The sequence below is a fragment of the Toxorhynchites rutilus genome, chromosome 1 (genome assembly GCF_029784135.1).
Source record: "Toxorhynchites rutilus septentrionalis strain SRP chromosome 1, ASM2978413v1, whole genome shotgun sequence".
NCBI classification, from domain to species: domain Eukaryota; kingdom Metazoa; phylum Arthropoda; class Insecta; order Diptera; family Culicidae; genus Toxorhynchites; species Toxorhynchites rutilus.
In genome coordinates, this window is record NC_073744.1 from 86,954,055 (window position 1) to 86,979,921 (window position 25,867).

Here is a 25,867-nt window from a genome sequence, read left to right on the forward strand (position 1 = left end):
AACGTGGTCCATTCTGAAGTTCCAAATTTGATTACGTGCTCCAGCATTTTAGAAAAAAAAAAGTATTCAAGGAAGAATCAGTAGATGACATTAAATATCATTAAATCCCCATAAAAGAGAATTGATCTGAATGAATCACTCAAATTATATTAGGCTGTCAAAAAAGTCCTGCGGTATTTTTTTTTTATTTTCATTTGTTCATAAAATTAATTACAATCATCTGTTTTAAGTCAAATATGCGCCGTTTTGTTCGATGACTAGTTCCCAACGAGATGCCAACTTCATAATACCCCTGTTATAGAAGCTCACTTCCTTATTGTCAAAAAACTCGGATAACCAATTTTCACAGGCCTCTTTTGTGGCTAACTTCTGACTACCTAGCTTGTTCGCCATGGACAAAAACAGGTGGTAGTCACTTGGTGCAAGGTCCGGGCGGATGCAAAAGAACCTCCCATCCGAGCTCCCGGAGCTTCTGGCGCGTCACCAAAGAAGTGTGTGACCTGGCGTTGTCCTGATGGAAGACAATGCGGCCTCTGTTTATCAAAGATGGCCTCTTCTTCATGAGTGCTACCTTCAAGCGGTCCAGTTGTTGGCAGTACAGGTCCGAATTGAGCGTTCGGCCATAGGGAAGCAGCTCATAATAGATTATTCCTTGACAATCCCACCAAACACACAGCAAAACCTTCCTGGCCGTTAATGAGGGCTTGGCCACCGTCTGAGCCGCTTCAGCGGACTTCGACCACGACCGTTTGCGCTTCACGTTGTCGTAAGTGACCCACTTTTCATCGCCAGTCACCATCCGCTTCAGAAACGGGTCGATTTTGTTGCGATTCAGCAGCGATTCACATGCGTCGATACGGTCAAAAATGTTTTTTTGCGTCAACGTGTGTGGCACCCATACATCGACCTTCTTTGTGAATCCAAGCTTCTTCAAATGGTTAATAACGGTTTGATGACTTATCCCCAGCTCTTAGCCGATGCTACGGCTGCTACTATGCCGGTCTTTCTCGGCTAATTCAGCGATTTTGTCGCAATTTTCGACGACAGGCCTTCCGGAGCGTGGCGCATCTTCGACGACCTCTACACCAGAACGAAAACGTTCAAACCATCGTTGTGCGGTGGAAATGGAAACTGTATCGGGTCCATAAACTGCACAAATTTTATTGGCAGCTTGAGATGCATTTTTGCCTTTGTCATAGTAGTACTGTAAAATATGTTGGATTTTCTCTTTATTTTGCTCCATATTTGCGACACTATAACTCACGAACGACTTAACCAAACAAAACACTGTCAAGGACTATATTATAGCGCAAAAATACCTTTCCAACAAGCTATAGTATGACTCGATACAATGAATACAACTAGAACTACGCGCTTACAACGACACCTCGCGGAAATACCGCAGGACTTTTTTGACAGCCTTATATTTGAAACAAAGTTAAGCTGGCAATCTTGGACATATTGGACTCCCGGCCCCGTCAGGCTAACGCCACATGTGCCTTAATAAAATATATATTTTGGGAAAAAAAAGTTAAACTGTAAAATAATTGTAAATCTGTCTCATCGTAGTTAGTCGGCTCAGCCCTATCTGTTTTATGGATGGTGGTCCATAGCGTACACGGAATCATGTTTAAAGATCTGAAGCAAATTCTCCGCAAAGAGCAATGTGACGCATCTATACTATTGACGGCGAATGTCCCATCAGCTAAAAAAATAATTGTACATGGACCAGAAGGTATTGAAAACTGTAATTGGTTTACACACTCAAACGATGCATGCTATATTTCAGATGAAGGTGGGATACCCTCACAGTTCCCTGTTCAAGAGGATACACAGTTCACCCAGCTACTCACCGAATCACTGGATTTCTTCGGAATAGACGAGAAGAAGTTGCACCAATTTGTACTAGTCGATTATAAAACCCAGCAAATACTAAACCCTAATTGGTACGTGCGTGATTCGTACTTCTTCAAACGATCGCAATATCCACAACTCCGACTGGTGGAAATGAAACCCGAAGATGCGTTCAATGCTCTCCAGCGACAAGAGTTGTACAAGAAGTTTGTAGATATTGGAAAAGTTCACTTAACATGGGCAATCTTGAAGAATGTGGACATGGTTGTTCAACGCGTCGTGTTTCTCCATGAAGAGCTCATGAAATTACCATCATTCCCGAGAAAGGCTCTAGAAGTAGATCTTGATCTGCACCAAGGGGGTGAATTCGGTACGGAACTACTTGGACTGGACGTATTGCACAAGTTTATGTGGGTTCGTTTGATTGCAAGGATGTTTGAAGCGATGGCAGGAAATTTCGCTTACTCTGCTGATATACAACTGTTCTTGAACGTTTTATCAGGAGCCGCCCTGCTGCATTCGGAAGATTCTTGTATAATGCGTTACGTTACAGCAACATTCATTAATGCAGCATTTAATTTCAAGAACATCTTCTCAACCAATGGGTATTTCATGATCATGCCAACACTTTTACAAGTGTATTCTCTGCACCAAACTAACAAACTGGTGACAACCACCATAGAGTACGCTGTCAAGCAATTCTATTTACTTAACCGAAAACCATTCATACTACAAATGTTCGGTTCAGTATCGGCAATTTTAGATACCGACGAGGATGGCGCATACGGCGAAGCTCACAAAGTGCAATCAAGCTGTTTGTTCAATCTTTTACTTAGTTTGGAAACCCCGTCGCCGGATCCTCTCAACATTGCCGAGCTTGTGAAGGAATCGAAACCTTTGAAAGCCATTGATTTTTGCTATCACGATGAAGATGAAATGGTGACCGTCCTGGATTGCATCACACTGTGCGTTATGGTGGTATCATATTCCGCGGAAAGTACACGAGGATATCAAATGCTGGTAGGAATTGTCACGTTATGAAGTTGATGTTGAGTTCAATGCTTAAATTTTCTCCAATTTGCAGATAATTCTGGAAGCTATAATGCCATGTTACATGCAGCAAATACAGTCTCCTAACTATGTATCATTGGAGGGAAAGTGTGAAAGAGACATCATACTTCAACTAGCAGTTGCTGTTAAAACAATGGTTCATAATTGCGAGGGATTATCAAAGTATATACAGTGAAATACAGTGAAATGCGTCATTCAAAATATTTTATCGTTTTAGGAGTTATAACGGCCCGTACCGTAACAGCCCGGAACATAAGGGCTCCAGTCAAAGAAATTGCTCGAGGGGACCACCTTGTTCGCCTGGATTAGATTTTGAGGAAGAATCGCATTCCAAATATGTTAGTGATGTTGGACGGACTAAAATTTTGAGCGAATCTGTTGAGGACTCGGAAACAATCCGAGCAGAATATCGTAGACCACGTGATGTGCTACTTTCCGTTGTCGGTGAATTCATTACGAGAGCTTCCACGCGGCTGAATGATCTTTCGCGTAAGCAGGGCGACAGCAAGGCTATCGAATTGTTAGACCTCAAGTGTCACATACGGTTGGCGGACATCGCACATTCACTGCTGAAAGTTTCTCCGTATGATCCCGAATCAATGGCCTGCCGGGGCTTGCAACGATACATGCAGTATATACTCCCGAGAGCCGAATGGGCGGATGATCACGGAATGAAACCAGCTCTGGTCACAATTCTACGCCGATTGGATAAGGTGTTCATGAAGATTTCCAAGAAGAGTTCCATTCGGGTAAGTTTGAACTGTTTCTGAGCTAACCCCATCATGGTTAGCCACTCGTAACATACAGACAAGGTAAAAGGTCACGTGGCTATTGTTTTAATTATCAACCAAAACCATTATTGCTCCATATTTGTATAATTTACATGTATTTTGCAATCTGAATCTATCGGATTTGACATATAAGAAAAGAAGAAAAAAGGTGTGTTTAGTTGATTGCTTCTAATTTGCGATGTTACTCATTCCGTAGTTCAACCTTTATGATATCCAATATGGTCTATTAAACGTCATCGAAGGATTGGAGAAGAAAATGATTGATACCTCATGTAAGCTTTGGCTAAGTTGGATGTCGTGCTGTCCTGCTGAGTCCATAATAGACGTAGCGATGATTGACGCAAAACACGCTTCGAAGACTAAATTAATCATGATCTATCTTGTACACAATTTGGGTTTCGCGAGAGCAACAAACGATTGTCAAGTGCCGCTTTCCACAGATATTCAACTGGTCTTTGCACACAAGGAGCAACTGGCTTCAGTATTATATCCATAGCTCCATAGCTCATGTCTTAGCCTCTTTCTTTATATATTTTATGTGAAAGGTATTGACAGTTGTTTGGCAGAACAATGCACACTAAGACAGCTTGTAAATGACTTTATGGTTTCCGTACGAGGTCCACATGCAGAAAACTTGCAAAGACCATTTCAGACCAACCCCTTAGAAAAATTGCCCTTGGCATGGGATTTGGGGATCGAATTTTCGCCACAGAAAACTGGATTGGTAGTGTTCGGTGTGTGCACCGTTAGTTCACGGCGTATTCAGTGTTCACGAAAACGGTTCCCAACCAAATTGCAATTTATTAGGTGTACCGGTAGGTTTCTTTGGTTTTACAACAAATGGCGTAACTTGATTATTATTCCAGTGAATAAAATTTCCAGACATCCGTTGGAAAGCTACTGTGATTGGGCGTCTTTTTCAGTATATGTCAAAAAGTGGAAGCGTTGTTGAAGTTGAAGTTGAACATTTTTTCCACTTCGAATATGTCGAATTTCGTACCAACGAGAGGGTTTTTGCGGGGAGTGTTACTTCATTACTTCAATATGAAAAAAAGCTGCGGAAAGTCATCGCATTTTGATGATGGTGATGCTCCAACTGAGCGAACTTGTCAGACATGGTTTGCACGGTTTAAAAGTGGTTTAAAAGTGGTAGAGCATTGGGTGCCGTATGAATTGAAGCCACGAGACGTCGAACGCCGTATTTTTCACGTGCGAACAACTGCTCCAACGGCATAAAAAAAAGAGGTTTTTGCATCGAATCGTTACTGGCGATGAAAAGTGAGTCCATTACGACAACCCTAGACCTCGGACAACATATGGATACCCCAGCCATGCATCAACATCGACGGCCGCGCGGAAGGTTATGCTGTCTATTTGGTGGGACCAGCTGGGTATGGCGTATAAATATATAAAGCATTAATAAATAAAGCATTAATTTTTGAAAAAGAAACGAAGAAACTTACCGGTACTCCTATTAGCTGGGAACCGTTGTTGGGCATGATTTTCGTCAGTGCATTGATTACCCTAGTTGCCCTTCTACAAGCGTAGTCAACGTGACTATTAAAGTTCAGTCGATCATCGATCTGCATCCCCAGGTATTGTAAATATCGCTTCGAAGTTATCGAGTCTTCTTCAATGGTGATTTCTGTTCGTTGCACCGTTCTTCGGTTACTGACAATCAGTATATTCGTCTTGTGGTGTGCTATCTGTAGTTTCACACTTCGCATCCAGCATCCGATCATGTCTATCGACTCGGTTGCAAGCATTTCGATCCGTTCTAAGGTTTCTCCTGTCACGAGGATAACGATGTCATCCGCGAAGCCAATGATCTCAACACCTCTAGGCAGATTCAGCTTTAGTACGCCATCGTACATACTGTTCCAGAGCGATGGGCTCAGGATAGAGCCCTGCGGAACTCCCGCCGTAGTTTTAATCTGCGCCTGGCCCGTGTTTATCTCGTACACCAAAACCAGGTTCTCGAAGTAACTTCTCGGTATTCTGCACAGATAGTCTGGGACTCTCATCGTGTGGAGCGCAGTTGCGATGGCTGACACTATTGAACACGTTCTCAACGTCGATCGTTATCACTGCGCAGTATCTGTTTCCTCTGTGCTTCTATTTAGATGGTTTGTTGGCTATTTTGACTACTGCGAATTGCATCTACCGTAGATCACCCTTTCCGAAATCCCACCTGACTGTCGGACAGTCCACGAGCTTCCTTCGTGCATTCCGTCAGCCTGTTAAGGATGATTCTCTCCAGAAGTTTCCCAAGAGTGTCCAGTAGGCATATGGGTCTATACGATGCTGGGTCACCCGGCGTATTCCCTGGTTTGGACAATAGTACTAGTTTCTGTACCTTCCATCGATCGAAAAGCAGCATTCGTCTAGGCACTTCTGCAGCGCTGTCCTAAACATATCAGGGAATGCTAGGACTTCTGCTTTTAAGGATACATTTGGGATTCCATCTTGACCAGGCGCTTTCTTTGTTTTGAGACGTTTCATAGCTTCAACTAGCTCATCGTTCGACACCTGTCTGAGTTCAGTGTTATCTAATCCACCCTCTCTATATGGCGTGGGTGGCCTGATCGTTGGATCGTGCTGCGGGAATAACTCTTCTACGATAATTTTTAGTTTTTCGGGACACATTTCGGAAGGTGACGTTGGGTCTCTGAGCTTCGCCATCACCACTCGGTGATCATTGCCCCATGGATTGACGTTCACGTCCCGGCCTAACTCTCTGAAGCAATTAGATTTGCTCCGCTTTATCACCCGTTTAAGGGTGGACCTAACCTCTCTATATTCCACTCTCCGTTATTCTCTGGTGTCGTTGCTTGCCCGCACGCCAAGTGCCTCACTCCGCCAATAGGCTGAGAGTTGCTTATACCTGGGTTCCCCTTTTCTTGGCATTGCTGTATCACATGCTTTTGCTATAGTTTCTGTCAATTAATCCGCGTTCATGTTCAAGACGTCGCTCCCACGTGTAGTGCTTCGACGAAAAGGTCCTTGTCAATGGTTCTTGTCTTCTACCTACGCGGGTATGTCCTATTAATCAGTGCTGCCACGGAGTTTCGTTGACCAATGGATGGCTTGATGGTCACTGTGGGTGTATCCTCCGCATACCCTCCACCTCATTAACGACGAACTGCAGAAAGTCAGGACGTTGATGGACTCACGACAGTCTCCGTGGAAGTTACTAGTGGTACCCTCGTTGCACAGGGCCACATCCAACTTGGCCTGAGCTTCTAGCAAACTAATTCCTATTTGTACACAATACAATTGAAGCCTCCCGTCGTATGGTTATTACTGTCCTCTTTTTCGCAGAAAAAAAAACACACACCATGGTTGCCCCTTGCAATTGCTTGCAAAGTGTCCCTCCATTCCACATTTCCTGCACAGTTTAGATCTATCCGGCCCCAAACAGTCTTTCGCCAGGTGTCCGAAGTTTAAACACCTGAAACATCTCTCCAGTTGCTTGGGAACTGGAGGAACGATTCTCAAACGACCCACAATCAAGCAGACGTTTATACTCTCTAACTTCTAACTAACTTCGGAGGATAAGACCCTTGCATTCGCTTCGTAGCCGAGAACCTTTTCGATAATCTATGGAAGCAGTGATGCCATGCAAGGGTTGACACGGGCCTTTATGGAGACCGTGTTCAGAGCCAGATCAGCGCAAGCCAGGAATGTGACATCTGAGCCTAGTACCTAGTGCCAAAGCATCGAACGTACCCGAAAACTTACCAAGTTGTTACCAGGACGGGGGTAACCGCACTATTACCCAACCCGCCATTTCAGGAAGGTGTCACCTCTCCTTACTCAGGGAGCAGAATAGCACGTCTGTCAGCTTTTAGCGTCGCATTTTATCCGTTTCCATATCGTGTCCGTTTTCCATATCATACCAGTATGTCGTAATCAGGATCTTACTGGCATCGATCCTGATGTACCAGGCACTCTTTTCGATGAACCTGTACACGGTATTTCTCCCGTGCAGTCTCCATAGAGTTTACCACGCCCTTACTCGCGTTGTCACCCGATTAGTCGCCTTCTACGACAGGTACAGGGAACAAGACCCGAAGTGCTATTCTAGACCGGCAGTTCCACGGCCTCTTTAATACCCTCGAGGATCGAGAAAGACAACCCTATATTCCTACCAGAGACGTTTTATGAATTCGCGAAAAAAGGGTGTACCGTTTAAAATCCGCACACACTCAAATTGCTCTATCTTTTGATCCGTTGGGTAAAATTAATTTAAATTCTGCGTAGACATAGTTTAATGTGTATTAATGTGTACTATGTGAGTTGATTTCAGCAGATGCGCAAAAGTTTGCAAAATGGCGACGTAAGAACAGTGCGTGCGCGAGAAAGTTTTCCACGAGTACTTCGAGAGCAAGGATCTGTTGCATCGTGCCATCGGAAAAAAAAGTTGTGAAACACGAATTCCACGGTGTCTGGTATCATAAAACGGTTTGAAGAATTTCTGAATGTTGATCGGAAGCGAAGATCCCTGTCAGGTCAACGAGAACGATCACAAACCCGTAGTTGGGGTCTTTTAACGGAAACCAAACGCCTCAGTTCGAAATGTGGCTATAAAGTAAGACTTTCGTGCAGAATACCAAAACTCGAGCTGGACTACGTACGCTTAAGGTTCAAACCCCAAATCGTGACGAGAAATAGAATATGGTCACAAAAAAATCGTGCCCGGAAGATGTACGACCAGAAACAAACGACACCACACTGCTGCGTGGTGAATGACGAGACATATGTGAAGGAGGACTTTAACCAAATCCCAGGAAATCTGTATGTGAATGCTAAGGATAAGTTGGATGTTCTCGAGAGCCTTCGGACAAAGAAAATATCGAAGTTCGCCAAGAAGTTCATAATTTGGCAAGCGATTTGCACTTGCGGGAAGCGGAGTACACCTTTCCTCACCACAAGCACCATAAATGAACAGGTGCATTTTGAAGAGTGTCTTCAAAAGCTGCTTCTCTCTCTCCTGAAGGTTCACGACGGTCCGACGATCTTCTGACTGGATTTGGTATCATGGCACTACACAGAGGACGCGCTAGAGTGGTATAAGGCGAATGACGTCGAAAAATACTGGACCATTATGAATAAATGAAGAAAGCATGAGTTAATATGCAAAAAGCTGTCAATTCTGAGATCGTGCAAAACCTTATGGCTGGGGCTAAGGCCAAGGTTAGCACGTTCGGATGTACAAGCGAAATAAATAAAATGAATCATGCCAAAACTAACTTTAATTGTTTCTTTTTATTCCCTGATAATTTGGTGATAACCGGATAAAATTTCGAATTTTGAGAATTAATTTTGTGTGTGCAGATTTTAAACGGTACACCCTCTATGCAGTCGATTTATGTTTTTTGTAAAAGGTTTAGTATAAGAACTTCATATTCGTGTTCTTTTTATCGTTATTACACCGAACACCAAACCCTATCCCTGGTCTCAATGCACAATGCTACAGTGCGTGTGTCAACTCTCGGTTAATACGACGATATCCCATTTCCATATCCCAAACCTGACCAGTTCCACAAAAAATGGCCCCCTAATCTCGAGTATATCGCAAGTCCAATCCTCTTGAACGTAAGTTTTAGATAGAATTGTGTAAACAAACATTGCGCCTCGCAAAGCTTCTGTGATTGACCCTTACAAGTATACGATTTGGGAAATAATGAGCGATATTTCGCGGGGATGTAATGTAGTGCGACACAAGGCCAAGTTAGTAGCCCTGGCATTCGCATGAAGTTATGGGACGAAATACGACAAAGTTTTTACGCCTGTTGTTCGTCATACCAAATTCTGCGCCATGCTGGAACAAGTCAATTAGTTTGACCTAAAAAAGGCGTTTCTGAACAACAACCTCGAGGAGGAAATCTTCATGAAGCGACCTCCCGGATTCGTCATCAGCGTTATGGAGGAGAAGATATACCCGTTTGAAGGAAGGTTTGTACAAGCTAAAAACAAGCGGCTTGTTCTTGGAACAAACGCCTGCACGAGGTGTTGGAAGCGGAAGGTTCTGACCGGTGTAAGGCAGATCCCTGCTTGTACAGAAACCCAGTGGTAGCGAGTGGCGCTTTTCAAATCGATCCTAGATACGGGATGACAAGGATGGGGACCTGCTTCCAAACAATCAACAATGCCAGAAGGTAGTTGGGCAGCTTGCGTTCCTTATTGTGTGTTAGAGATACACGTAGACGGGAAGGCGTTCCAAATTTTCAGCGCTACGTGGTTCGTGCACCACGCCATATAATAACTTAAAAGCATATGCTGGAGTACTTGGGCGTGACAATTGACGACCACCTAAACTAAACAACAGCCTGGTTGATTACGCATGTGAAGGTCATCAATGCAGCTATGATCACGCCGAACAACACTGGTAATAGGCATCTTCTGGGTAGCGTGTCGTCGATACACAGGCCGAGCCTAGGTTTCGGTTCTACAGATACAATACAATCCAAGGAATACCACGTTCCGGCTCATGACATTGCGAGTCGTGAGTGCGTATAGAACAGTTTCGTCTGAAGCAGTATGTGCTATCGCAGGTATGACCTCCATCGGTTTCATCCTGGTAGATAACAGCGACTGCATTAACATGAGAATGGACTTATTTCGGATGGCCATGAAAAAAACATCGACATCGACAAATAATTGAATGGACTAAATCGTTCTTGAATCCTACGTTCATTAAGCCTTCTACAAACATGCTTCGACTGCCTACCGGGCGGCTTTAGGGTACTTGACCAGAACCTTAGACATGGATGTCGGCACATTCTTCAGCATTTCTTGACATTGGCATTCAGCTGTAGATCCTCTGATTGAGGTTCGTCCACAAAATTTTATGGGTCAAAGCTGGGGGACGTTAGGATGGTTGATGGCCTTCGGTAAAACATTTATCTTCAACCGGAGCATCTCCCCCAGTGATCTATTAGCATAATGGGTCAAGGCCAGGTTTGGTCACGTGGTCACGCTTCACGTGATCATTCTTGATGAAGGCGGCAACCTACAGTACTTCGTACTGTATATCTGCCCGTTCACCGCAAACTCCGAAAAACAGAGCGAGTGGCGCTTGGACATTTCCTTCGGGAGCTTGGTATGAGAGATATATTATACGTAACCGCTCACCTTCTTGGTGAGGGTAAAGTACCCAGTCCCTTGCCGTCCAGTTTCAAGTAGTTTTCGTCATCCACTATGACCATGACGTCGCGCTTCGACGAAGAGATTTTTTCACCAACATCATCAGCCGCTCCTTCTGGGTAATTATTTGCTGCTGCGCATAAGAATGTCTATTTTGGCCAGGTACATTCTCATTGAAACCGAAGCAACCGGCCTTCCTGACCCAAGTAGCGGAACGGTGAGACCGTCTTGCTCTCGGTCTTTCTCTTCGGCTTCTGATGCCCTTTACGATCACGCAACACCATCGGACTGCTGGAACCAGGCTTACGTTCGACGCTCTCGCCTTTATCAAAAAGACAGAGAATGTTGTAAATGCCGGATCGACTGTATCCCTGCAACAAGCTTCATCTTACTGTACACCATACTCTAAAAAAGCCGATTCCCCATATCGAGAATGTATCATATTGGAAAAATTCTGTCTTTCAAGCACTGAGATAAATATAACTATTTGAATAAGATAAATATAACCATTTAATAATTTGTATACAACAAGTTACATAACTAACATGGCTAACATTTCTATTTTAGCGTAATACCGATTGGGAAGCAGCTGCCGGTCTTCTGAAAGGAGTCTACGAGGCAATTGTTCGCTATCCACACGTACTGCATTGGCGCGAAATGAAGACACTACTAACAACTGTTCAGAATTTGATCGTCAATGAACCGGGCAATGTCCCAGAAGGTGTGTCGAGTGCAGGTGCTGCTCTCATGTCCAAAAGTCCACCAGCATTCTTTTGTTCCCAAGTAGTTCGCCTAGTTGCACTTCAAGTTGTGAGTCCGATTGATTCGGTTTCCTTTGGATTGGAACAGATTTGTGGCGGTAGCGCAGACTTTCCAACTCAAGAAAAAGCCGAAGGTTTTCTAATGCACCTTCTAATGCCACTGTGTCTGAAAGTATGCAGCGGGAGAACCATGTCCGATATTGGTGAGCTTAAACAGTCTGATATATCGTTTTTGGTCACTGCAGTATTGAACGCAATGAGTCCAGTAGCAGGAAGAGCTACGCAATCTGGGATCCAAAGCAATCGTACTGGTGCTGATATTCGTGCCGGATCATTGACATTCACCGGAAGTAGAGATGCAAAGCGTCCAGCGAAAATATCAACTTCCCTCTATCAGGCAACTTTTCTCGCTCTACGAGTCTTGTGTATCTGCTTCGAACCAAGATTATCAAACGAATGGCCACGGATTGTACGAGTAATGAGAGACTTGGGCAGACGGAACGAAGCTGCTCCTGAGTTATGGAGTTTTTTGGAGTTCGTAGTTACACAACGTACGCCACTCTACATTGTATTGATGCCGTTCATTCTACATAAAGTAAGATAGTACTACTGTTTGATTCCAATAGTATTAATGAGCTTTGCTTACAGATCTCACAACCTCCAATTGGTGATCATGAAAGACATATGCAGTTTCTAATTCGAGAACGTATGAGAGGAATGCCACCACCCGGTGGTGTTAAATCTAGAGGTGCTATTTTATTGGAACTTGCCCGCGAAATAAAGGATTTAAGGGATGAACTGGAGGAAAAACGATATGGTAAATTATATTGGATAAGGTTTGAATGAATTACACCAAGTTTAAATTCTTCACCTCATAGATCGGGATCCTCCGCCACAAGAACCGCCCCGCCGAGAAATTAATGTGCCATTACCTCAAGAGATGCCAAAACACCAACAAAGACCATCACTTATTTCTATGTTCACGGGAGGACCGCAAGCACCTAGTTTTTCATCATTCCAGCAAGATTCCCGTTCTGGAACAGGTGTGTGCACTCCAAGTGATACCTTATCTCAGCACACGTTACACGCACCAAGAGGCGAATCGCTATCCAGCTCTACGACAACCACAAATAAAGAATTTCTAATGGCCGACAATCAAAGTTGTGACGGGATTACGCTAACGCCTGTGATCGTGCCGGAAGGATCGGTTATTCGCCAAGGTCCTCTGGCAAGTATACTCGCGGAAAACGTAGGAACCCCACATCTAACGCACTCAGTATCTATGCAACCTTCTAGTAAAGTACAACCACCGCGTTTACGCTTTGTTTCGTCGGTAGAATTCAAAACGTCTTCCAATGAAACTTCAACTACTCCTTTGTCGCCAGATAGCTTGGCAGATGATAGCTCGAGCGAGAATCAGAAACATCGCTTACAACGTTCTCGTGCCCAAAGTAGGAAAACATTCCGTTGTCGCCGTGGAGCACCTCGTCACAACAATCACGGCACTGAGCCACATCCATCTCCGACAGTTTCTTCCGTAATTGGGGTACCTCTCTCACACCCAGTACCACCTGTCGAGCCACATGAAATCATCAATAAAAACATCGCAGCAGTTGGGGATCTTTCGTGGGATTCCGTCTCCCAGACATCGTCTACTTCGGGATATCGGGATAATTACAGCCTGCAGACTGGATTACTTTCTCCGGACGGTTCTCTGACTGGTACCGCCATGGGAGGACGATCATCCTCGCAGCACTCGCTCCTTATGCTCTTTGAAACGCAGGACGAAGACACGCTGATTTAAGAGATTTTAGATAAATATTAGTTGTTAGATGTAGTTTTAAAAGATTTTAAAACAAAATTTTAACACACGAAATTTGTAGAGAACTGTTATTATGCTACACATAAGAAGTTGATGGATACTGACGTATAAAATAGCCATTTGTGTTGTTGAGGGCTTTCCGTGTGTGATAACAATATACAGTATTTACGTTTACAACAATGAAACATGTTTTATCGAAAACTAGAATAGAATACGAAAGTGATTGTTATTGTAATCATTGATTGTTTTAACAGATTCGCGTATTGATCAGACGAATTTTAATCTTAGAAATGACATAGCGCACAAACTATGTGTTGCCTGGAACTAATCAGTATTTGATAGAACACAAACCCCGCAAAATTATTGCCAAATTATACAAGCCAGTAGTGGTCTATAATTTCAACCCCGCGAATAATGATAAACAAACCCACGTGAGATAATAAATTTTGATTGAACGTTTTTATGATGAATTTATTAATTGTTTCCAAATCAAGTTGAGAGTAGTAGAGCAACGTTTTTATGATGTATATTATGCCACAGGAAATATATAGTTAACTGTTATCAACGTTAGCCATTGTTGTGAGGAATGTTTATCAATTTTATAATAGATGCATAACTAAAAATATTCTTGAGGAGATAGAAATAGAAACTAAACAATATACCACAAAAAGTAGAGACTAAGCACCAAAAACAATATGTAAAACAATGACAATGAAATTAACTGACAGAAAACATGCCAAAACGGGAAATATCAAATGAATCATCGATGCACGGAATATACGTTGATTGGAACACGAATGAATACATTAACCATTCTTGATATTGGATCTAGATAATTACTAAAATAATATAAATTGCCAAATATTATAAATGAAATTCTAATATATGCTTTTAACCGTGATATAACTGAAAATATTTGTTTCATTTTGCGTAGATTTCAGTAACGTCCTGCTATCACGAAACATCATGGGAAATAGTTCAACTACGAACACCTTTCGCGAATCTTTGTTAATGGAGAATCTAGCATGTGATACAAACATTTATGATGTAGTGGACAGGACAAAAACAACTGGGTTTTAAGAGCTTTACTGACTGAATGCTTCAAAGCTGGAAATTTAACATCTTTTCAGGAACCGGATATGTAAATAATGTATGACACATACAATTCAATTTTCTTTCTTAAAAGTTCAACTATCAACGAAACTATAAAATTTTAGAGGCACCACACAATCTGCTAAATTTAAACATGATCTGTCAATTACAAATATTAATTTCAATTTTTCAATATTAATACCTAATTTTAAGAATTGATCGAAAATGATTTCAATGATCATAAAAAAATATAGTATGTACTCCAGAACTACAACAATGATCCGTCACATCAAATGTAAACATCCTTATCAATACAGCTCGGGCTCGATTATCCGGAGTACTGACTGATTTTTATTTCACTCCGGATAATCGAATCATTAAAAAATAATTAAAAATAGGAAAATAACGATTTATTTGTATATTGCAGTGTCGTAGCCAGAAATTGTCTTCGCGCGTCCTGTGGAAAGGAGTTATGTTTTGAAAATCCAAAAAAAACAGGAAGTGGGTTATATCTATGGTATAACCGCAAGGGTGACGTAGGACTATCGTTGATTTAGAGATCATTTGTTCGAAGTTGAATCTAAATCCATTCTGAATGAATGAATAAATGAATATTTGGGGGACTTCGAAAACGAGAGCGTTACGTTGGAGGCACAAGGTTTTATGCATCCAATATAGGATACGAAAAACCTTGTTCTGAAGAATAATCTTCAGAAGCTAACCTGCTAACTGTACTTGATTGACAAATCACAAACCCAAATGTAATATATGGATATTTTATGGATAGAAAACATTAAAATAAACTCTTTCACATGAATATATTTTGAAAATTCCCAGAGGAACTGGCAGATTATTTTCAGTAACGATTAGTTATTTCCACATTTCCTCGATACTGGAAGCCCACCAGTGGTTAATGCCAACTCGATAACCACCTGTTAATAGCACTTAATTGAAACATATTTGGTCACAGTGTTACATGGATAGAAAACATTATTTTCCAGCAATGATTAGATCTTTCCGGAACTTTCTCGATGCTGAATGGCATCCTAACGGAAAGAGTTCTGCGCGTGTATGTGTCGATCCTTCGCCGTCCACCTCCTCCAGCACGTTAGGCAACGATGTTGTCTTGTCGATGTCCTCACGAAAAATGAATGTGTCTCACCACCAGAATATCGCTTAAGTATGCTTTTTGTGTGTGATTAAATCGAGAGAAGGTTTGGTTTACGATGGCAATTTGGAAGGCAAACTAGAGGGGAATGAACTCTCTGAGCTCGGAAATTTCGGCGACTGAGCAATAATCGATTGCGGGCGCATACAATATTGGATACGGAAAGATCCTTCTGATGGGGAAGAATAATCTTCTGAAGCTATCCTGTTAATTGCGATTGATTGAAAAACCACAAAACCAAATGTATTTGGTCACAGTGTTACATGGATAGAAAACATTCAATTAAACTCTTTCACATGAATATATTTTGAAAATTCCCAAAGGAACTGGCAGATTATTTTCAGTAACGATTAAATATTTCCACATTTTCCTCGATACTGGAAGCCCACCAGTGGTTAATGCCAACTCGATAACCACCTGTTAATAGCACTTGATTGAAACATATTTGGTCACAGTGTAACATGGATAGAAAACATTCAATTAAACTCTTTCACATGAATATATTTTGAAAATTCCCAAAGGAACTGGCAGATTATTTTCAGTAACGATTAAATATTTCCACATTTTCCTCGATACTGGAAGCCCACCAGTGGTTAATGCCAACTCGATAACCACCTGTTAATAGCCGCGCGTGTATGTGTGTGTAGCGATGTCTTCCCAGGGAACCGTTTGTGGCATCACTCTCCTCCTGATGGATTCCCTTTTGGCCTAAGGTGCACAAACAGGCTCTTGGTGACACCGTTCATCAGCGCTTTCATGATAAACGAAGAGCTTCACCACAACAGCGACAACATGCTCCAATCGCTGTTCAATTAGAACTGAGTGGATTTCCGAGCGCCGCTCGCTTATATACCGATTGGTGATTTCAATAGCCTGTTTTGAAAGCAATTTTAAGACTATTGAAACAAGTTTTTGGATCAAAAAGTAACAAGTATATAACGCGTAGACATTTTATCTTTCGAATGAAGTGTTTATCATACCATTTCGTTCAGTTGTTTAGGAGCTATTAACGCTCAAAATCTCGGTCTCCGGCGTAACGCTTTCGTTTTCGAAACTTTGATTTTACACCCCGGTATAGAAATGAAAGACGTAGTCCTACGTCAAAATATTCATCGCCTTATTACAACCCAGGGATCAAAATATTATTCAAATGGTCAAGTCCAGCTACAAGCAAAATCTCACGAGTGAGCTTTTTGGACGCCAAGGAGAGTTAGATGACATGGTTAAGCGAATCAACATTAAGGATGCTATGTTTTGTGTAGCCAAGGCTTGGGACGAGGTACCGGCTGATTCCATTCCATTGTTGTTGGTTGTAAGAAAACACATACTTTCGATTCAGCAGAAATTGATGGATCAAGACAATACCGTGCTCGAAGAGGACGTGGAGTTTGAGGCTCTGAACGACGATAACATAGTCAACATTGTTTTGCATCCAAACATATTTTACTGCGATGATGATGGCGTGAACGTTCCCTGTAGAACTTTTGCCGTCTCAACGTATGCATTAACTAGCGTCATTTATTAATACTTAGTTGAGATTTCTTAAGCCAAATAACACGCCACGAATGTATTCTGAGGGGGCGTCCATGAGAATACGCGTGACCACAGTGCAAGTCGAATGAAATTGAATGAATTTGACGAAAAATCCCCCGGCCAGAACGAGAATCGAACCCTAACAACCGGCATGATCATGTGAGACGCTAACCACTCGACCACGGGTGCACATAGTTAAACTGAAATAAATAATCATTTGTCAAACAAGTTTTATTAAATTTATACCGCGATAAAAGAAAACATCATGAACTATCCAAGCAAATTCAAAGGTAGCGATTTTGTATTCTTTGGAACGCTCCTACACAAACTTTTCCTTTTGCTTACTACGTCCATGATTATTCGAAAGATCATATTATGTATGATTATGAAATTAATATTTTCATTTGAATTTGTGATTTTTGAAGCAAAAAGTACACTGTAGATAACCGGATTTGAACACACGGACCCTGCTCATCCTATATTTCATATTTCATTAAATCATCATATTAGGTATGTTTAAATATTCAATGTACTCGTTTGAATTTAGAAATTTCTACGCATATAAATCGAAACTAATTGTATGGAACAACCCCTATTTCGGCCCCTCATCTACCTACGCTCAATTTCGTTCAAATGATCAAATATATAAAGCAATGATTAATTTAAATTTATAAAGCAGCAAATAATTCAAAATTTCTGATCTAAAAATAAAAAAAATCAAAAATAAAATACTCCGGGAAATCGAGTCTGAAATTCCGGATAACCGAATCCGACCTGTACATGACGAAAAACTAAAAACATGTTTAATCACATTTATCGCAAATTCCGAACACCATTTTTGTCACTGACTCATACTCCGAAGAATTTTGACTCAAATTCCGAACAGCGAAAATGCATTTTTTTTAAATTATAACATTTGAACCACAGCCAAATAGTATACAAAATTGTATTTTGTTTTCGTAATTAATGATTTATTGTTTTTTTTATAGTTACATACCAAGGGGGTCGTATTTTTATATTTTTTCTTGAAAGCAGAGGGTTTTTACATAACTTATCTAAAGAGATGTTTTCCTTTCGTGTTTTAAATATGATTTTCCAAAGTTGAGATGTTTTTGTTGCGGTAGCTTATTGAACAGAAGATAGGAACATGGAAAATCCAATTTCTCTGCAAGTCCAATATTTGTCCAAAATAGATCGGCTAATTAGCTTTAATTTGATATGTCGATCATCTGAATCGGTCCAGTAGTTCAAAAGTTATGAATTCAAAAAAGTCATTTTTGAAAAAAAGGGAGAAAAATTATTTTTCGGACCAATGGTTAACTTTGAAAAATCATAGCGATGAAACGATAAAAACAACATCCCCGGTTTTTGAATATCTGAAGTGAAAAAAACCTCAGCTTACATGAAAATCATGTACCGTTTTGTCACAACTTAAACCGAACACTTAAGCTTTGTCAGCTTCAGCTTGAGCTTGGTTAGACTGTACAAGTCGTAGTTGCTCTCCGTGATTGACCTGAACAAACCAAATTGCACAAAGAACACACAGAATGACGCTTGGGACTAGCAAATCATTCTCCTTCTGCAATTTTCGGTGATTCAAACTTTGAATGGTCAATAACGACGCCGGCCACGTCCTTACAGTCACCAGGGGAAGGGAAGGAATGTTAGTATGATATTCGCCGCCCGAAAGCCAGAAGGGTCGCCTCTATAGCGTGGTTCCCTAGCGTTTATCATGGAAGGGATAGTTGTTAGTGGGAATGGTTAAGAAACATCAGGATTCATTATGTATAGGCGAACTATCGACCACTCGACGAAACAAAATTCTGAAAATCGTAAGTCATAACATGCGGTACAGATTATCTCTAGGTATCCTAAAAAGGAAAGCCTGTTATATGATTGGACTGGTTATATATTTTGTTATTTTATCGTACGTACGTATCTAAATCCAATCGCGACGGCGGAGAGCCTCTTTGGGAAACCTGAAAAGGTAACCGGGAGAATTCCTGTGGAACCAATAAGACGGACGATATATTTCGTTATCTATCCCGCGTACTCTGTATCGTACTCTAATGACGATGGCGGGGAGTTATATTTCGGAAACCTGAGAAGGTAACCGAGAGAACTACACGGATGAAGAACCTCTAATCTGAGTTTATAAACTCACCCCTTTATTCTGCGCGGCGAATGACGTGAAATAGCAAATTTTCTCTCTCTATTGTGGAATCCACCTAACTTTTCAGCTCCTATATCTTACCCGAGTCGATTACATATGAGGGCACGACTTAAAATCTCACCTGAGTGACAATCTATAGTCACGCAATTCGCCTGCAGGGATACCGTGACTTGAGTCATCTTATGTCACTCGCCGCGCGGAATCAAGGGATCAATCTAGTGCCTGGAATTGAAAAACCAGGAACCAAAAAACTAATATAAATGCTCTCAACTAACTAACTCACTCCAAATGAAAACTGAAGTTAGAGTCTTTTGACTTAAATTATGAAATTCTGAAATTTAAAATGATAGAATGTGGCCAAGCCCCATCATCGCCACCAGCCACTTTATATAGCCATATAGTTAACGTTGTAGCGACCGCCTATATTTATTTATAATCTCTTTTTTGCCTCCCTCCTTCACCTTGACCATACGTTTCGCTCGTACCCGTGGTTGCTTGTAATGAATAACTGTTTGCTGCGGGAGCGCAGACAAAATGTATGGGAAAGTAGAGAATTCTTTCTTCCAATTTTTCATCAATTTGAACTTTATATGAGCTGAAAACCCGTAATGTGTAGCATATAAACAATTGCTGAGGATATTTCCTATCAATGTGTGTATTTGGAACCAAAATCCATTCATTAATTGAGAAGGTATTAGCGTTCAAAAACTGAACACTTTTTCACACCGAAATATTGAAATGATCCCCTATATTGAAAGGTTAGACGTAGTCCTACGTCAAAATCATCTCGTCCCCACCGCGAAATGACGCTCAAAAATTCGATGCACCTCTGTACGAAAATGTGGCCGAATCGTATGCAATTGCGAGAAGTAGACGGATACACAGAATTGCAGCGGTACGGCTGCCAATGCAAACCAAATGAAACCAGTATGATGTATGTGTGGGAGAGAGTAGCTAGAACTTGAGAAAAATAGCTGCACTTAGCTCAACAAAACAAACACCTTCTCTACAAATACACACAATGAGGAACGTAACCGCACATAACAGCGTGTGACCTTTAAGTGCGATTCACATACAACATACACGTCACGTTCACGTCCCGTCACGTCACGATACGTCAATGATTCTACCATGCAATTCTCATGAAAACATTCACATACACCAGCAACGTAACGACCCGTCAGCATACGTTCAACGAAAACGACCGGCAGGGTTTTAGGAAAGAATAATTGACGGAGACGGACGGCTCGTTTGGTTTTTGTCTGGGCTTTGTGTCTCGGCTTTTGTTTTGATTTGGTTATACAGTAATTTACATCTACATCGACATAAGGCTAATTGAACAGATCTGTGATGCAACACGTTTAATTAGACATTTTTACCTCTAGTTGGACATTTTTGTAAACATTGAGTTCGGGGCCCAAATTATAGCCCCACATTGAAAGTCGCAAATGTCCAATTACTGGTCAAAACCGACTCCAATGCGACACTGAGTGGTGCCTCAGCATATCGCTTTATAAGTAACTAACTGTACTTTTTATGCCAACATATCTCTTAGCTCCAAATTTCGGAGTGAAAATCATTCGCGATTAGTTGAAAGAATTATTCTATGTATTATTGTTATTGCATAAGGGTCGGACTACGGGGTTTAAGCTTTTAAATAATTGAATTCAATGATTCACATTGAATTTTTCAAAATTTAGAACTGATTCTAGGCATGCTGATTTGAAAGAGGGCATTGCAATTTAAAATTGTTGTAGGTGGCGACACCATGAATAAAATTAAATAAATCATTCGTTTGGCATTTGACGTGACGGTGCTGGTGGAAGCATTGACTGCATGTGTGAATCGGTGGAGACGTTGACGGAACGTAGACGTTCTTCTCCGTAACGTGCTATGTGAATCGCACATTAAGAGCAGAGAGTCCATGGCACGATAGATACAATACGGTCAAGATGTGTAGAATAAAGGTGTGACCGTGTGGTCAATAAGTGCGCGAGGGGAAACGGTATAAATATACAGAGGATTGTGGGAAGGGATTTGACTGCAAATAGAGATGTCTAAATTTTTCGTTTATTCGATTGTCGATTAATCGTGTGGTGATTTTTATATATTCGATTGATTCGAATAATTGTCTTTCAGTATTCGATTAATCGAGCGAATATTTATTTCTTGTAATCAAAACAAACAGACATTTATGATAAAAAAAATATGTCATAATTTTGAAGTTCATGATTTTTTGAGGATGATTGAAAAAAGAACACACCATGAAAATGATGCACAATACAGGGCGGACTCGATTATATACAGTTTCTGATTCCTTTTCACTGTATATAATCGAGTCAGAAAAAAGTTTTTAATCGTTTTTTGTTTTTTTCATTTCTTGAATATAAAAGAGGAATTTGATTTTTGATTCACCCCCTCAAAGTCAGAAAATACCTTTCTCGCATGAAAAAAATAAATTTATCCAGATTCTTTCAGGAGGTAATAGACGATCATATTTGATGAATAAAAATCCTTCTACGCATATGTTCGAATTTCAACAATGAAATAGTAATAGAACTATTTTTTTTGTTTCGGACTTGTTGCCTCAAACTGGCTCTACTTTAAAAACTACGCTACGGAAGACGATTCTGTTGCTTTCATTTGAAATATGAGAAAATTTTGTACAGGATATAGTAGTGGAACATCTAAATTAGTGGATTTTAACTTTTTTTTAAGTGGAAAACTTGAAAGTTAATAATATTTAATGTGTTATTAATTTTATCCTGAAAATTTATATTGAACTAGATCATTTCTATCAATTAAATTAAAGCTCTCTAACCGCTCTAAAATTTGTTTTTTGACACCCAACTTCTGCTTTTTTAATTTGGCTGCAATAACGATATAACGATATAACTGGTGAAAACTCAAGCAAAATCTTCAAAAATGACGATTTTCACCCCACTGTACATGTAATAGCCACTTAAATTTCACCTTATCGTTAAAAGGTTACCTTCCTTCTTGAAATAAGTCATTCTTAAAATAGAAAAAAATATTTTTTTCCAAACTGTATATAATCGAGTTCAAAATTGTATATAATCGAATCACATATTATCGAGTCTGTCGATATTAGTCGAGTCCGACATGCATTATTTTTGCACCAACCAAAATTTTGGCTGTTTAAAATTATTTGTTCTTCGAATGATGTTTGTTGAAATAGCTGATTTGTTTGAATATCTCTGCTTGGTCATAGAATCATTGATCACTAGTATGGTATATTTTCCTCGGCGCTCTGAATTTGAATACTACTATTTTAGGACGGGAGCTGAGACCACCTTCTTCAAGCCCGCATTTTACTCCTGCAGACCCTGAATTCTTCTTCTCAGTCTCCTCCACCACCTAGGAATCAAGCTTCTACCGTAAATGATTTAGCATATTTTATGAATTTCGACGAAACACCATGACGGTTAAACAAATTTTGCACTGTATTTTCTGAAAAAAAATGGTTCCCTTTTTCATTAATCGCGATTACTTTGATAATTATTCGATGTATTCATACCTTGATTTTTCATTATTTGATATAAAATTACTGATACAGATATTCGATTATTTGAATTAATCGAACAATTAACCGACGTCTCTAGCTGCAAAACGCGGGTAAAATATCTCCATCGCCAACCGACACCGAGAGTCGATTTATTCTCTTGAGCTGAAACATATAATGCGATAGAGTATATTACCAAACTTAACTATAACCGTAAAAGACTTACCTTTCAACTTTTCAATGCTCTTATTGCCACCAAAACAATTCCACACACAAAGCACAAAAAAAAATATTGCAAAATATTGCAGATTGTTTACATACAAATTCCAAGATGGCTGAAAGGCCTTTTTCATAAGTTGCGGTACCGTATTGTATCTATCGTGCAATACGATCAGCTCCCGTTCTAAAATAGTAGTATTCAAATTCAGAATGCCGAGGAAAATATACCATACTAGTGGTCAATGATTCTATAAATGTACCTCTTTTGTACTAGTAGCTATAAGGACCAAGCAGAAATATTCAAACAAATCAGCTATTTCATTCAACATTCAAAGAACAGGTAATTTTGAACAGAAAAAAAAATTATGTTGGTACAATAATAATATTGTGCATCATTCTCATTGTGTACTTTTTTTTCAATCGTCCTCAAAAAATTATGAAATGGTAAATTTATCAATATACTAAAATACCATTTCATTCAAAAACAATTATTCTGCACCATGTTTATTTCAAAATTATATTTAATGTAACTTTTAAAATTATGACATCATACTTTTTTATTACAAATATGTCTGTTCTTTTTGATTACAAGAAATAAATATTCGCTCGGTTAATCGAATACTGAAAAACAATTATTCGAATGAATCGAATATTTAAAAATGACCCCACGATTAATCGACAATTGAATAAACGAAAAATTTAGACATCTCTATTTGCAGTAAAATCCCTTTCCACAGTCCTCTGAATATTTATACCGTTTCCCCTCGCGCACTTATTGACGACACGGTCACACCTTTATTCCACACATCTTGAGTCCGTGGTACGTGAGAATCAGAAGAGACTTGCAGCTCTTAGGGTGGGTTTAGACTAGTGATATATTCATGTGAAGAAATATGATGAGATTTATAGAAATCGCATCAACTGTTTACACTAGCGTGAACTTCTATAATGAATATATTCATATTTTCGGTGAATTTATTCACCTGAAGTAGAACTGCATCCAACTTTAGTGATTTCTCACCAGTGATAAATTCACAAGCGTTTACATATTCTGAATTTATTCAAGTTATATATACCTCGAATAAGTGTATCATATTTATTCTCACCCGTTTACACCTATATTCACGTGAATAAATCAATCTATAGCTATAAATCTCCCTAATGTAAACCCGCCATTATCGCTTCCAAACTTTCATATGAAGTACTGTTTAAGAGAATGCAAAGAAAAAAAACAATGTGGCCATCGCATAACGCCTGCAGATTCTCCCTCGGTGATACATTCACCGCGGCACATAAACACACACACTTCGTATTAAAATGAAGGAAAAAAAACACGCAATAACAAAATCCCGTCCGTATTATAATTAATCGTGAATAAACGCGCACAACTTTCCCTTCAGAAATATGAACGTCACTTGCAAAAAAACACACAATGTTTTCAGCCTTTCCAAAATCACTTTTTTCGCCAATTTTCGAATTGCACACTAGCTTACGCGGAGCGAAGAAAAATTATATCTACACCCGACGACGGTCCGATCCTCTCTTGGCCATTAAATCATTCAAAATTCGATACTCCTACGCGAAATTAATTTGATTTTGGGATACAATAAAACCTTTTTTTTCATTTGACTACAATAAAAATGATTTACAAATAAATATTTATGATGATGCACTAAAATTATGTCACAGACTCAAATTCCCAACATTTTCGTTTCAAAACAGCTAAAATGCAAGTTATATGTTCTTCGTATCTTTGAATGTTAAGGTCCAAAAAGGGAGCTGTCTACATATACCAGGTGACAGTTTCATTGGGAACCGCTGACGACTTCATACGTCATTCCACACAAAACCTGGCTAAGAAAATCAATTTTACTCTCATTGGTTCGCGCCTACAACCTGCGTTTTGCAAGAAAATAGTTTACAAACATTTGATAACAAATGGTCTCTTCATATTGTTGCTCCAGAATTGGATTGTCCTTGTACCCCAATTTGTGAACTATTGCTGTATTTGCCTGAAAGTTTGTTCAAACATCTTCTGTTCTGAATTTGAATCATACATCGAAACATGATTCAAATTCCGAATACTACTCAAATGCTAATTTTAATGAAGATATCTGCATAGAATATCATTTTTTTTCATTCATAATACACTGCGTTTCACAATTATAGAACCACTCATTTTTTCTGACATCGTCACAAAAAATTCACATTCCACCAAACAATGCTACTATTCATATCAAACTAAGCAATGAATTAAGGACCTAAAACTCAATTGTTTGGACTGGTCGGCTCGCTCTCCAGATTTGAACCCTGTTAAAAATCTTAGAGGGTTCCTTGTACGCAGAATCTACACTGAAGGAAAACGGTACACCACGATTGAAGAGCTCAAGGTCGCAATTTCGGAAACATGGAAAAATATCGAGAAATTCGCTCAGCAACATGTAGTAAATAGTATTCCAACACGAATTTTACAGGTTATTAGCCAAAATGGCAAAGGGTGCCAATTATTGACATGTAAATCAGCCGATCGTTTTGAATTTTTCATTGATAATTCTTATGAATTTTGAAATGGTCTTATAGAAACTGGACAGCTGAAATTATCATATTTGAGCACAATAAATTAACAAACAACTCTTTTGAACGAAATTGACGTTAAATATACTTTATTCTAAGCATTCAACGATGTATGAATGTATCTTGTTGAAATTCTA

General features: G+C 39.9%; 1 protein-coding gene across 1 annotated transcript in view; it reads left to right on the top strand.

Annotated features, from left to right (window-relative positions):
* The window catches only part of LOC129763412 (protein unc-80 homolog), a 111,405-nt gene extending 97,044 nt beyond the window's left edge, over positions 1-14,361 (top strand). Inside the window, exons 32-38 of the mRNA XM_055762449.1 lie at positions 1,570-1,735; positions 1,790-2,874; positions 2,939-3,087; positions 3,143-3,674; positions 11,433-12,221; positions 12,275-12,443; positions 12,505-14,361. Coding sequence (XP_055618424.1) covers positions 1,570-1,735; positions 1,790-2,874; positions 2,939-3,087; positions 3,143-3,674; positions 11,433-12,221; positions 12,275-12,443; positions 12,505-13,430 — 3,816 coding nt within the window. The 3' untranslated portion in view covers positions 13,431-14,361. The remainder of the gene's footprint in view (positions 1-1,569; positions 1,736-1,789; positions 2,875-2,938; positions 3,088-3,142; positions 3,675-11,432; positions 12,222-12,274; positions 12,444-12,504) is intronic.
* The last annotated feature ends 11,506 nt before the right edge of the window (positions 14,362-25,867 follow it).